The following is a 12951-nucleotide window of genomic DNA, read 5'->3' as shown; positions in this document are numbered from 1 at the left end:
CTTCAACCTAAGCTACACCCATGACCCTCTTGTCGTCTGCAACCAACTTGTGGTACCTAGGTGCAGTGCGCACACGCAGCGCTTTACCGTACTTGATAATGACAAACACCGCAGAACAAGCAGCCAAGGCGACAAATGCAGCAGAGACGAAGCAGTTCTGGTATCCCAGGTTGGTGATCCATGGCGTGATGCTGTGGTGCTTGTTAGCAAAATATCCAGTCCCTGGTGAGCTTGACTTACCCATAGCTAATTGCGAAAGACATCGTGTTTCGAACCAGAATAATCGTCGTAATAGCATCGCCGCTTATATCGTAGTAGCTATCGATCAAGTAATTAATGCTGATGATCAAACCCATCACACTCGTAGTTGATAAAGCGCACATGGCAAAGATCAGGCCGAACCAGTGCACACCATGCTGTGCTCCAACACCCCAAAGGATCAGAGATGCAGGAACACCAACGACGCAAATGGCGAGCGGCCACAGACGATGCTCAGCTTCCATTATACCATTGTTACGACGCGCGAGTTTGACGGTCAGCCAGTCGCTCATACGTCCTGCGACAACAAATGCGATAATGGTACCGAGGCAGCAAGAAAGGTAGCTGAGGCCGACCATGGATGGCTTGAAGCCGTATCCTGGGCCAGAGAGGACAATGGATGCGGTTGCGTTGAGCACGTTGAACCAGATGAGGTACGAACCGTAAGAGAAGCCAGCAAAGAAAATAACGGGCCACGAAAGATACTCAATTGAGCGCCCAGCATGGCGCGCCATACTCTGACCAGGAGATGGATTCCAAAGGGACATCTTCTGCAGAAAGGTCTTGGGTTTGGCATACTCTTGGGCTGCCTCGTCGGCCTCTTTGACTTCACGGTTCCCACCCTCTGCCTCTTTCTCGCCCGTCTTGCTAGTATTCTTGTCGCTCGCTCGAGAGGTTTCGATCTGGGGACGGTTGATGTCGCGCGCGACGCGGATGTAGTTGGTCTCTTCCATAAAGAGAAACAAGAACACAAAAACAGCCGAGAGGAAGATGGCGGGCCAGTAGAAAACCCATTGCCAGCCCTGGTACTCGGCGATGAAGCCGCTGATGACGGGCGCGAAGTAGTTGCTTCCTGCGAGGGAGAGGGCGTAGATGCCGATATAAGTGCCACGTTGGTGGGTGAAGTACTAATAGCGTCAGTCATATTCGAGGCTTTGTGACGTATGTAGGTACTTACGATATCGGTGACAGACATCTCGGGGAGGGATTCAATGGGCGCGACGAAGAAGCCTTGGATGATGCATTTGGCGATCCATTCTCCATTGCTCGACACATAGGCACTACGCAATTATGGTCAGCATTGTTTAAATAATCATGTGTTCAAGAGTATTCACCTCCAGATACTGGTACCCTAATGTCTTCGTCAGTAATTACTCATCAGTGTGGTTTGGCATCACAACTCACAATAGCCCCGAGAATGGAGATGAGATACGTCAATCGCTTGCCATATCGTAGCGAGAAAGACTGCCAGAACAACAGCCCGACTCCTAAAAGCAAGTACATATAGCCCGTCCCCTCATTCAGTGTCGCAACTGAGACTTTGGACTGTTGCGCAAGAGGCACGAGAACAGAGTACACGGTCGCGACAGACATGCCCGTGAACCAAGTGTACCTATTCCAGTCAGCATTACAAGGCTGACCCATGGTATGCCGAACTTACAAGTTTGTGCATATCAATGCCAGACGCTTGCGCTGAGGCGTCCAGTTGAGAGGGTCGTTGGGATCATCAGACGGCGCTGGATCCAAGACGATGTCGCCCTCACCACCTCCTGCATGGCGAACACGCAGATTGCGCTGAACGTCCACCAAATGGATCGTGCCGGGGATAGAGTCTGACTCTGGCATTGCAACGAGCTCAATTGATCTGACTATTAGAATGAACAAGTTTCGAGGATTCGATGTGACTCAGGGCGCTGCCTTGGTCCACCGGGCTTCGTGTAGCACCTTATATGCATCCTCTCGTCGCGCATCGCGTTTATCTCTTAGTAGTGGTAAAAAGTGGCAACGGTCGAGGCAATCATCAACAGCCCGTGCGCCCACCATTATATTGTTCTCGTAGCGAGTGTTGTCCATGTGATGGTGGCCCAAACTTGTTGGTTGATAACAATGGAACGCCGCTTAGTATTGTTCTTTGAAGCCATCTCGAGGTAGGAGGTGCTCGACAACAACGCTATTGGTCGCTACTGATTAACAGAAGAGGCTATCGCAATGCGGCTGAGATTGAACAATACTTGGCTTGAGATTCGTTTCGACGATGGGAAACGTTTAGGTGTTGAGTCTGGTCACACAGGCCTGGGTCACGAGCTGGTTTGGGGTCTTGGTGTTTACGCCACCAACATTGAGCACGCCAAGGCAAGCAGTTGACGATCTCCAACCAATGCGGATAGCGACATATTTGAAGAGTATCAGATGTGGTTTGAGTTGATCTTTGGCTCGGAACTGATGGTGTTTGCCGCATGAAATGGTTCCGAGCGTGGTAGAGTTGCGCTCGTTGATTCCGAGTACGACAAGGCCAATGAGCGCGACAGGGCCGACATGTGGAAAGACCAAGCGCGATACTTCTCTATCTATACAGTCACTATCTATAAGAAGTGCAGAAATCTGATGTAGTACTTTATTTCCCTCCTCCATTGTCAGTTCTTTTCCCTGGCTCGATCAAGACGCTCGCAGCCATGAGTCCTACATCTGCATCAGCTCAGCCTGGACCTGTGTCTTTAGGCAAGACAACATCGAATGTCACAGTCGAACATTGCGAGCTCGCCAGTCCCGAACAGGCTACCACGGACACCGCCCTCCCAGGTCTTCCAGTCGTCCAAGTAACACCTACCCTTCGTGGAACTGTCGAGTTCGAAGCCAAGCGTGCTGCTCTTCTCGAAGCATTCGCTGCCAAGGTTCCCCAGGAATTTCTTCTTCCAGAACAACTCATTCGAAACCCACCAAAAGATGTGTCAAACATCCCTGCGACATGTGCTATCTTGTCACAAGAAGAGCTCGAGATCACCGAGCATGATGCCGTTGGTCTTGTCAATGCGATCGCCAGTCAAAAGTACAGTTCTGTCGCTGTCGCACGAGCCTTTTGCAAGCGCGCCATCATCGCGCATCAGCTCACATGCTGTCTGACCCAGTGGTACATGGACGAAGCCATTGCCCAAGCCCAGAAGCTAGATGCCTACTTCGAGCAGCACGGGAAGCCTATCGGTCCTCTGCATGGTCTCCCCATCAGCATCAAGGACCATATCCAAGTGGCTGGAACATACTCCTCTGAGGGTTGCTTCGCAAGCATCAACTACGATAACACAGACGCCGACATTGTGGCGATCTTGCGTAGTCAGGGTGCTGTGATTTACTGCAAGACCAATCAGCCGCAATCAATGATGCACTTGGAGTCGGACTCGCATTGGGGAAGAGTCCTGAACCCGTTCAATATTTATCTGACTGCAGGAGGCTCGACAGGTGGCGAGGCGGCCTTGGTCGCTATGAAGGGCTCGGTGCTAGGCATTGGTACGGACATTGGTGGAAGCATTCGAGGACCGTCGTCGTTTTGCGGTATCTATGGCTTCAAAGCAACATCGAACACATTGCCAACAAGAGGATATGTTACAGCCCCGCCCCCATCGGTATTGAACGTGCCCGTCTCAACAGGGCCCATGTGTCGGTCGTTGAGGGATATGGATCTCTTTATGAGGTGTACCCTGTCGGCAAAACCATTCCTTTCTGACCCAACTGTGATTCCTCTTCCTTGGACTGGCCTCGACACAAGGTTCAATCGGCGACTCAAAGTAGGCATCATCAGTAACGATGGCTTCATCGAGCCACAACCTCCCGTGAAGAGGGCTGTGTCGTGGGCCAAAGCTATGCTAGCCGACAGCAAGTACGTTGACTTGGTCGAGGTGAAAGACTTCAAGGTATTGGGCGCTGAAGAAGCTTGGAACCTCACTCAGAGACTCTACTGGCCAGATGGTGCTCTGTACACCAAGAAGGGCATCATCTCGTCTGGCGAACCCGTTCATCCCCTCACAGAATGGATCGCTCGTGACGGCGAAACCTTTGGCATGCAAACAGCGGTGGATGTATGCCGCCAGCACAAGATACGGGACGACTTCCGCCTGTCCTTCGCGCAAAGCTGGACCGACCAAGATGTGGATGTTATTATCGGCCCGTCGTTTGTTGGTCCGGCGTGCGCCCACGATACGGCCTTGTACTGGACGTACACCTCTCTGTATAATCTCGTGGACTACCCGGGGGCGGTGATTCCGACGCCCATTAGGGCTGAGTCTGGGGAACGATACGAAGACGGGTATGCGCCGTTGAGCGAGGCTTGCCTAAGGGTAAGGAAGCTGTGGGACGAGGGCGACTTCGCGGGCGCACCCGTGAATTTGCAGGTCGTAGCGCGGAGGCATCACGATAACGAGCTTTTCGGGGCGCTAAATGTGTTGAAGGACGTGTTTGGCTTGGTTTAGACGCGGTTGATGGAGGAAACGAAGGTATCGTGGGTGTCGCGGTCAATCTAGTTTTGGGGCGCATGTGGCGTTAGAACGGTTCGGTTGTGCAGACATTTAAACGTATTCGCAATGCAACGTTTGACTTTTAAGTCTTGAATGGAAACGATAAATTTGTAATTAACTTCGCAAGTTTGGTAACATGCTTTGAACAAGCTCGCATTCAACGCTCCTTTGCTCGAAGAGTATGTCTTGTGGGAAATTGTAAGTGGTATGCTGATGGAATGTGCAGAAACACCCTCGTGTTCACCACTTCATAGATATCCGAGTACGAGGATTATTCATGGATCTAAATAACACAATATACATTATGGTTAACAAGAAACTTATGAGTACCATACCCAGGTAAAGTAGTATCGCTTGGATGTTTGCGCATGTCAAGCATATTGCTGGTGATCTACCCTAAAGACAAGATCATCGTCAATCTTAGGACTCTTCTCTTAGCACTATCCCAATCGAACCTCGGCGCCTCGGTAATTAGTTTGTGGGTATACAAGGCCTGTTCAGGCTTTTGTGAAACCTGCACCTCGGAGACAAGAGCCCTTGCTAGCCCGCGCCACCAACCAGCTGAAGCTCTCCCACTAGAGGCTCCCCGGAATCAACGACGTCAACGGAAATACGGCATGGGAGGTGAGTAGAAGCGCTTGATTGGCTTGGGGCATGTTGAATTGTTTGTCATAGAATGAGATTCTTGACTGAATTGTTACCCCAGAAGGTTAGGTTATGCTTGCATTAGCCTTTGCGATGCCATGATTGCGTGGAGATGGGGATGGGACATGGACATGGAGAAAGATGGGAAAAACACGGGGTGCGTTGACAGGAGGCGAAAGGATGGGTCTGGGGGAGACATGGCGTGTCCTTGATGGTAAACGTTGCAAGTCCATCACCACCTTGCATCAAGCGATACAACCAGTCAAGACCATCACCATCAAGTCTGACGATCTTCAACAAGAGGCAAAAGGCGCTGGCATTCCGCCAAGGAAACAGGCGGTTGCTGCCGGCTTGGCTGGGGGAATTGACCGGAGATAAGCATAGCAACCATGTCGCTGAATGCAAATGAACTTTTGAATCGCATCCTCCTGATGCAGTCCAATCGTCTGACTCGAGGAGAGCATCATTCCGTATCGAGAAGTTGACTAGCAGATAACCAAGACGAGATAGCAACTTTATTCACCCAGCTGCCCTTTACAGGGGCATTTACTTGACGGTAACACGTCATATGACAATTTGGAGGCTGCTGTATGGGTAATGCGCATCTCGTCTCATCTCCATGGAGTCAAGAGATAACCTTGTTACAAAAGAACCTGCGGGGAACTGATGCTATTACCCAATAACGACCTTCCTCTTGAGTAAAGATATCAACGGTTCCTGGACGGGAAGAGATAGACACGGACGCCTTTTACGTAGGAGAAATTCTTGTCAAGGTGGGTTCAGGGTCTCCTAAGATTAGTGAGCACTCGACACGGAGTGGTGACAGAGTGGGTGGCGGACGGACCTGGCGACTGCTACGTTACCACACGATTGGGAGTGAGTGACAGTGACAAAGACAGGGAAAAAAGGGCGCATCAACCTTCAGCCTAGGGTACACTGTAAATCCAAGGGTAAAAGGTAAAGGGCTTTTTGGAGTTGCCCGTCAGCTTATTAGCCTAGGGACGGGACTTGGCTATATCCAGTAAAGTCTGATGCGGCCACAGCGCAGATCTCTATTGATAGAGACAGTACCGGCAAACTTGCATGATTGAAGAAATGGTCGACTGATGTCCCGTATCTTGATCACAATAATAAGCATAATATCCATGACAACAAAATCTGGGTCGCTCTCCGATCTCGAAGGGACAAAAGAGTCATTCCGGGGCGTATTCGCCGTCTCCGGAGAGAAAAAGGCACGACAAAGACAGTCAGTCACCTCATCTCAGTAAATCCGTACTGCCCGCCACTATCTCAAAAAAAGTCTCCAGTTGTTAGGCGAAACTATGGGGTGCGTCCAACAGTGAGACCTCCACTTGGCGTGCCACCATCGCTCGTACGAGACAGGGAAACTCTCGGGTCTTCGGCATCCAAAAGACTTCTCGAATTCTTCTCTGGCTGGGATTGGCCACAGCCTCATCTTTCGGTGGACTCCATATCCGGGCCGTTTGGCCTCCTCCGATCAAAGGTTCCTCTTTCCGTCGGATGTTTTACAGCAACGGGCATGGCCTCTCCGAAGCCATGACTGTCAACGTCTCCATTCCAACGTTTCCATGACAGAACATTTATAACCGTCTCCAGATTCTCTTTCTCATCTCTTTTCTCTATCCCTCTACCTCTCACCTGTCATTGATACTACTTGTCTTGACAGTGAAAAGTTTTCCTTTCTCTATACCCTGCCCTTCCTCTGCAACCATGGCTCAGAACCACGAGGATTTGGCCGCCGAGTACGTCAAACTCTGTTTTCAAGCTTAATAAACACCCATGCTAACTTACATACTAAAAGGCTCCACGAAGAGCTTGGTGACCGCACACACAACGAGAAGAAGACCGATCTCACTGGCGGCTTTATTGCTCCTTCCGAGATTAATGAGAAGCAATCTTTTGACAAGCAGTCTGACCCAGAGTTCGGTAACACGCCTGACGGCGAGGAGCCCAACAACCATGAGAGGGCCACTCTTCGCCGTGTTGGCGAGAACCTTCCCGCTTCAGCTTTCCTCATCGCTGTTGTCGAGTTGACAGAACGTTTCGCCTACTACGGTGCTCAAGGTCTATTCCAGAACTACATCTCCTACGCCAAAGATGGATCCGATGGCCCCAAGGGTCTCGGCATGGGTAACCAGGCCGCTACCGGTCTCAACCTGTTCTTCCAATGGTTTTGCTACGTGACCCCCATTCTCGGTGCCATCGTCGCCGATCAGTACCTCGGAAAGTACAAGACCATTCTCGTCTTCTGTGGTTTCTACTGGGTTGGTCTCATCATTCTCTGGACAACTGCGCTACCAGCCGCCATGGCTGTCGGTGCCAGCAAGCCCGGTTACATCGTTGCAATCATCGTTATCGGTCTGGGAACTGGAGGTATCAAGTCCAACATTGCTCCTCTTATCGCCGATCAGTACCAAAGACGCAGAATGGCCATTCGAACTGAAAAGTCCGGAGAGCGAGTCGTCATCGATCCTGCCATTACCTACCAGCGTATCTACATGATCTTCTACTGGTGCATCAACGTCGGTGCCCTTTCTCTGCTTGCCACTCCCTTTATGGAGAAGTACGAAGGATTCTGGACTGCCTACCTGATGTGTTTCATCATGTTCAACATCGGTATCCTCACTCTTGTCCTCCGCCGCAAGACCTTTGTCAACCGTCCTCCCCAGGGATCCGTCATCACCGATGCTTTCAAGGCTCTTGGTATGATGATTGCTGCCCGCAACACTGATGCTGCCAAGCCCTCATGGCGCGAGGCCAACGGCAAGACCAAGGCTGTCCCCTGGAACGACCACTTCGTCGATGAGCTCAAGCGTGCTCTCCGTGCTTGCAAGGTCTTTGTCTTCTACCCCATCTTCTGGGTTTGCTACGGACAGTTCTCCACCAACTTTGTCACCCAGGCTGGTCAGATGAACGGCCACGGCGTTCCTAACGATCTGATGCAGAACTTCGATCCTATCTCCATTTTGGTTTTCACTCCTCTTATCGAGAAGGTTCTCTACCCTATCCTGCGACGCTTCGGAATCGAGCTTCGACCTATTGCCCGTATCACCATTGGTTTCTGGTTCGCTGCTCTGTGTCTCGCTTACGCTGCTATTGTCCAGCACATCATCTACTCTTCTGGACCCTGCTACGAGTCCCCCAAGGACTGTCCTGCCGGTATGGTCGACGGCAAGAACCTCCCCAACAACGTGCACATCGCTATCCAGACCCCCGCCTACATCTTTATTGGTATTTCTGAGATCTTCATCTCCGTCACTGGTCTTGAGTACGCCTACACCAAGGCTCCTCCTTCCATGAAGTCTTTCGTCCAGTCCATCTACCTCTTCACCAACGCTTTCGGTTCTGCTATCGCCGAGGCTCTCGTCTCACGCGCCAAGGACCCCGACTTCTTGTGGCTCTACGTCGGTGTTGGTATCGCCTCTGCCGTTACCGGTTGCATCTTCTACGCTCTGTTCCGCCACTACGATGCTCAAGAAGATGCCATGTACGATCTGGATCGCGATGCGCCAGTTCTTACTCACAACGGTATCAAGGAGAGCGAGGAGGAGACGAAGTAATTGACGAAGAAAAACGTTATACCTGTATTATAGTGATAGTTGCATAGTCGTTTGCATAGCGTGGGGCGATGCAGGCGGCGTTTTAGGTTTATGATAGACTCTTTATGAAGACATATTTAATGATACCTCTAATCGCATCACCGTGAAATGTATTGACTTGTGATAACAGCGAATAATGAGTGAACTAAAGCCCTAAATCAGGATAGTAAATAATCTGGCATAGCACGAAGTGACGATCTTCGTGCCGTATGCTCGAAGCAGCTATTCGGACGCCCTGGTGTCAAGTTCCTGCAACTCACGCCCCAGATCCTGTATAACAAGTCAAGAATGGAACATCAGACCACGAGCTAACCAGGATCATCTACCACGCTCTTTGGTATGGTTATGCTTATTTTATCATTGAGATAAAGTTTAGATCTCTTGCATTGGGATCTGTCCGTCATACGTTGTTAAATCAACTGTCGAGACAATTCGCTTGCTTCTTCGAAGACATGATATTATTGTTTCAAAATAAACATGAGATCTTTCCTTGATTGAATTTACTTACTAGGAACCAATCATCGATTTCGGTATATCGATCGCCAAGCAATCCCGATGAGATGCTTTCGATTAGTGAGGAACATTCATGCAACACGGCGATTTCTGCTTGTTGATCATAAGGTTTGAGACGGAAAGGATGATGTTCAGTTGTGACGTCCTCACTTCTGCTGGTATTGTCTAGTGTGACAGAACAACAGCTCAAGACACGAGTGGATGGAAAGGGAAATCAAGGGAGCATTATCTATGTAGAACTACAAATGAGCTCTGCGAATAACTTTCACTTGTCATTTGAGTGAGACTTTCTCTTTCACATTCATTATCGAAAAGAGTTTCCAATACTTTACTGTGATATTTACTGACCTAGGGATGTTTTCTTGTTGCCGTCGTAACATGGTTGATCTAGAAGGGCCTTGTATGGAGTATCCATCTCATTGCCCAAGTGTCCGATTTTTACGACGGAAATGAAAACTAATTCTTCTACTCGGGCCGATGTCTCCACCATTGAAACATGTGCGGGTATGTGTCTGGATCGTAGCCAATGTAATTGTTAAGCATATTTGCTTTGGGTCCGTTTGGGACTAATTTGTTGCTTTGAGTTGGACTATGGTTGTTTTCCCGGCATCGTATCCTCAGGGTATTATAAAAAATGTCCGCTGAGACCATAAAAGAAGGGATTAGTAGGTCAGACTAAGCTATTTAGATCAGGTGTATTAGGCCCTTTATTTCTATACCATAAGACTGTGAGGCCAACTCTGCTACCCACTTCGCATCTTATCTTCATAGGAATCGTGAATACCCTGGCGTTTCTTCTTTTGGAGAGTGATCTTGTAAGAATCAGATTTGCCACTGAAACTAATTCATGTAAGTGGCGATCACAATTCTACTTTGTAGTTTGGTGAAAAGTCGGTCACTGTCTCCAGATTGACTACCATGTTCGACACAGTCACTCTTTGCCAATCAGTGATCGCATTCGAGGAATTTAGCCTCAAATTCATCTCTCAACTATCAATGCTTGTTTCAGTTAGACCGAGGACTATCTTCCGTAGAAAAGAAATATTATGCCGCACGGGCAATAATTATCCCATCAACCTTTTTCGACAACCATGTGGACTGTGCTTGAAATTTCGGATAGCCAGACCTTGTATGCAAGTTAGATGCTGGTAATGGAAAGCGAAAAAACGGGTCTAGGTGCTGCTTTGAAAGTAGTCTCCGCCTTGGCAGCAGATCTCAGTCGGACCTTTCTAGATTGCAGAGGTAGGGCTTGCATTATCAGATCCTTTCAGATGCTCTATTTTACGTGACTGGCGCCCTTCTTTCCTGTTTCTATCTCTTCTCTACCTTTATTCCTTCAAAGACTTCTTGATCACGACCAGGGCAATATTGTACACGATGAAGTTCTCTTTCGGAATCGCAGCCGCTCTGCTAGGCGCTTCGTCAGTTGTTGTTGCTGCACCCACTGAGCACCAGTCTGCCAGCGGTCTCGTGGTGGACCTCAACGACAAGGCTCTGACCGCACTCAAGAACTCCGAGGCGAAGCTCACCGAGCGATCTGGAGCAAAGAAATGCACAACCGCCAATGCCAAGGTGCGCCGTGACTGGTAAGTTTGTCTAGGTTATTCTCAACGGCTTCTTCATCCTGACATGATTCATAGGAAAGCACTTTCCAAGAAGGAGAGAAAGGAATATATCGATGCTGTTCTTTGCCTTCGTGAGAAACCCTCCAAGGCTGATCCATCCTTTGCGCCTGGTGCCCGCACTAGATATGATGACTTTGTGGCGGTTCATATCAACCAGACTTCTAGCATCCACGCAACTGTAAGAAATACTGTGCTATTATTATGACTTATCTAACAAATGATTCAGGGAAACTTCTTCACGTGGCACCGATACTTTGTGTATGCCTATGAGAAGGCCCTTCGTGATGAGTGCGGTTTCAGGGGAACGCAGCCTGTAAGTTCATATCCCCTACTATTGGTACGAATTGCAAACTCACAACGATTAGTACTGGAACTGGTTCGAGACTGGTAATGTCAGCACCAACCCTCTTTTTGATGGCTCTGAGACTAGTATGGGCGGCGATGGCAAGTATTTCAATCATAATGGCACCAAGTCCTCCAACCCTGCGGGAGACATTGTCCTACCGAGCGGCGAAGGCGGTGGGTGCATCGAATCTGGACCCTTTGTGGGAGCTGTAGCCAACCTTGGACCGCCAGCACCCGGCATGTCCGGCATGATTCCGTCTAAAACCCCCCTTGGTTACAATCCTCGCTGCCTTCGTCGCGATTTGAACCAGTACCCTATCGACAACTGGATGACGCTACCCAACTTGTACAATGTAACCGTTGGAGAGGCTTCGCACAGCATTAAGGACATGCAGACTGAGTTCCAGGGACGCTTTGGCGATGGTTTCCTAGGTGTTCATGCCGCTGGCCACTTTGTCATGGGTGGCGACTCATCTGACTTTTATTCTTCTCCAAATGAGCCTGTTTTCTGGCTGCACCACGCCATGGTTGACCGCATCTATTGGATCTGGCAAGCTCTGCATCCTAAGCAGGCGAGGGATATCTCTGGTACTCTGACCATCGAAAACAGACCTCCTAGCAGAGATGCTCTCAAGTCCGACCCTCTCGATGTGGGAGTCAATGCCGAGTCCATCACTATTGATGACGCACTTGATACTCTCAGCAGCTCGCCTTTTTGCTATATTTACGAATAGATAATGATGGGGTGGTTGAGCTGTGGACAGGTATACTTAGTTAACTCTATCAAATAATGCTTTGGTCCACGAATGTTTCTTCTTTTCACCCGAAGCAGCAAGGCACAAAAAATGTGATCTGATTTCGATTCGCCAGTGCCGTGCCAATATTTTTCTTATTAATTTGTTGCCCCCCCTGATGTTGTATCTCAAGTCATGTATTGAAACCACTGTAGGTAATCTCGAAATATTTATTCCCCTCGCTGTGTCCTTGGAGGGGTTAGTGGAGCCTGGGCCTGTTACCGCCCCGCTGCTTTCGGTTCGGATCCTTGAGCTTTCGCCATGATCGGGTAAGTCTAGCCCAGATGGACATTGAAGTGACAGACAGCCTTTATTGATCCGATGGCATGACATTATTCCCAGTCGGGGACATTGAGGCTCAAGCCTTGACCAGGTCCCTAGGCCCCTCTAGTGGGTTGGCTGTCACTACCCCAGATTGAGAGACGAGGGGATGATACCCTGAAATGACATTGGCATATTGTTCGTAAATCTGACCCTGTCTAAATGTATGTGAATTATCTCTGAGAATGCTATCGATATGTCAATTGACTTCAAAGACCAGGAGTATCTGTTATCACTCATGTAGATTTCTCTTCAACCGTTGTCGGGTATTGATGGAAGCTTGAATGAACATCGTACGACGACCATTTCCGGTAGAGAAAACCGGCAATCCATTCATCCAGAACAAGGCTAAAAAGTTGGAGAAACAAAGACCCGTGAGAGAGTGAGAGAGAAATCGGCATCTTGAGACGGCAGCTTCGGGTAAGGATATTTCCGCCCGGTACGGAATGGCTGTACCCCAAGAAATGGAGGAACCAATTAGCTGCAAGGATTTGCAATGGTCATTCTGACGTGGGAGAGCCGAGTTGAATTGCCGCTACTGTTA

The 12951-nt window shown here is 49.3% G+C and overlaps 4 protein-coding genes across 4 annotated transcripts; 3 read left to right on the top strand and 1 right to left on the bottom strand.

Annotated features, from left to right (window-relative positions):
* Positions 1–7: 7 nt before the first annotated feature.
* Positions 8–1884, bottom strand: FGSG_03345 (uncharacterized protein; the record flags this gene model as incomplete). The annotated part of the gene is made up of 6 exons (XM_011324085.1): positions 8–191; positions 241–1166; positions 1217–1319; positions 1374–1390; positions 1444–1651; positions 1700–1884. The coding sequence occupies 6 exons, from the start codon at positions 1882–1884 to the stop codon at positions 8–10; spliced, it is 1623 nt and encodes a 540-aa protein (XP_011322387.1).
* Positions 1885–2711: 827 nt separating this feature from the next.
* Positions 2712–4499, top strand: FGSG_03346 (uncharacterized protein; the record flags this gene model as incomplete). The annotated part of the gene is made up of 1 exon (XM_011324084.1): positions 2712–4499. The coding sequence occupies one exon, from the start codon at positions 2712–2714 to the stop codon at positions 4497–4499; it is 1788 nt and encodes a 595-aa protein (XP_011322386.1).
* A 2421-nt stretch (positions 4500–6920) lies between these two features.
* Positions 6921–8770, top strand: FGSG_03347 (uncharacterized protein; the record flags this gene model as incomplete). Its single annotated transcript, XM_011324083.1, has 2 exons — positions 6921–6952; positions 7012–8770. 2 exons carry the CDS (start codon positions 6921–6923, stop codon positions 8768–8770), a joined length of 1791 nt encoding a protein of 596 aa, XP_011322385.1.
* A 1929-nt stretch (positions 8771–10699) lies between these two features.
* On the top strand, positions 10700–12026 carry FGSG_03348 (uncharacterized protein; the record flags this gene model as incomplete). Its single annotated transcript, XM_011324082.1, has 4 exons — positions 10700–10908; positions 10963–11125; positions 11174–11260; positions 11313–12026. 4 exons carry the CDS (start codon positions 10700–10702, stop codon positions 12024–12026), a joined length of 1173 nt encoding a protein of 390 aa, XP_011322384.1.
* Positions 12027–12951: the final 925 nt, after the last annotated feature.

Source organism: Fusarium graminearum, chromosome 2 (genome assembly GCF_000240135.3).
Source record: "Fusarium graminearum PH-1 chromosome 2, whole genome shotgun sequence".
Taxonomy (NCBI): domain Eukaryota; kingdom Fungi; phylum Ascomycota; class Sordariomycetes; order Hypocreales; family Nectriaceae; genus Fusarium; species Fusarium graminearum.
Note: the sequence above shows the minus strand (reverse complement) of the source record. Positions and strands in the feature narration are given on the sequence as shown.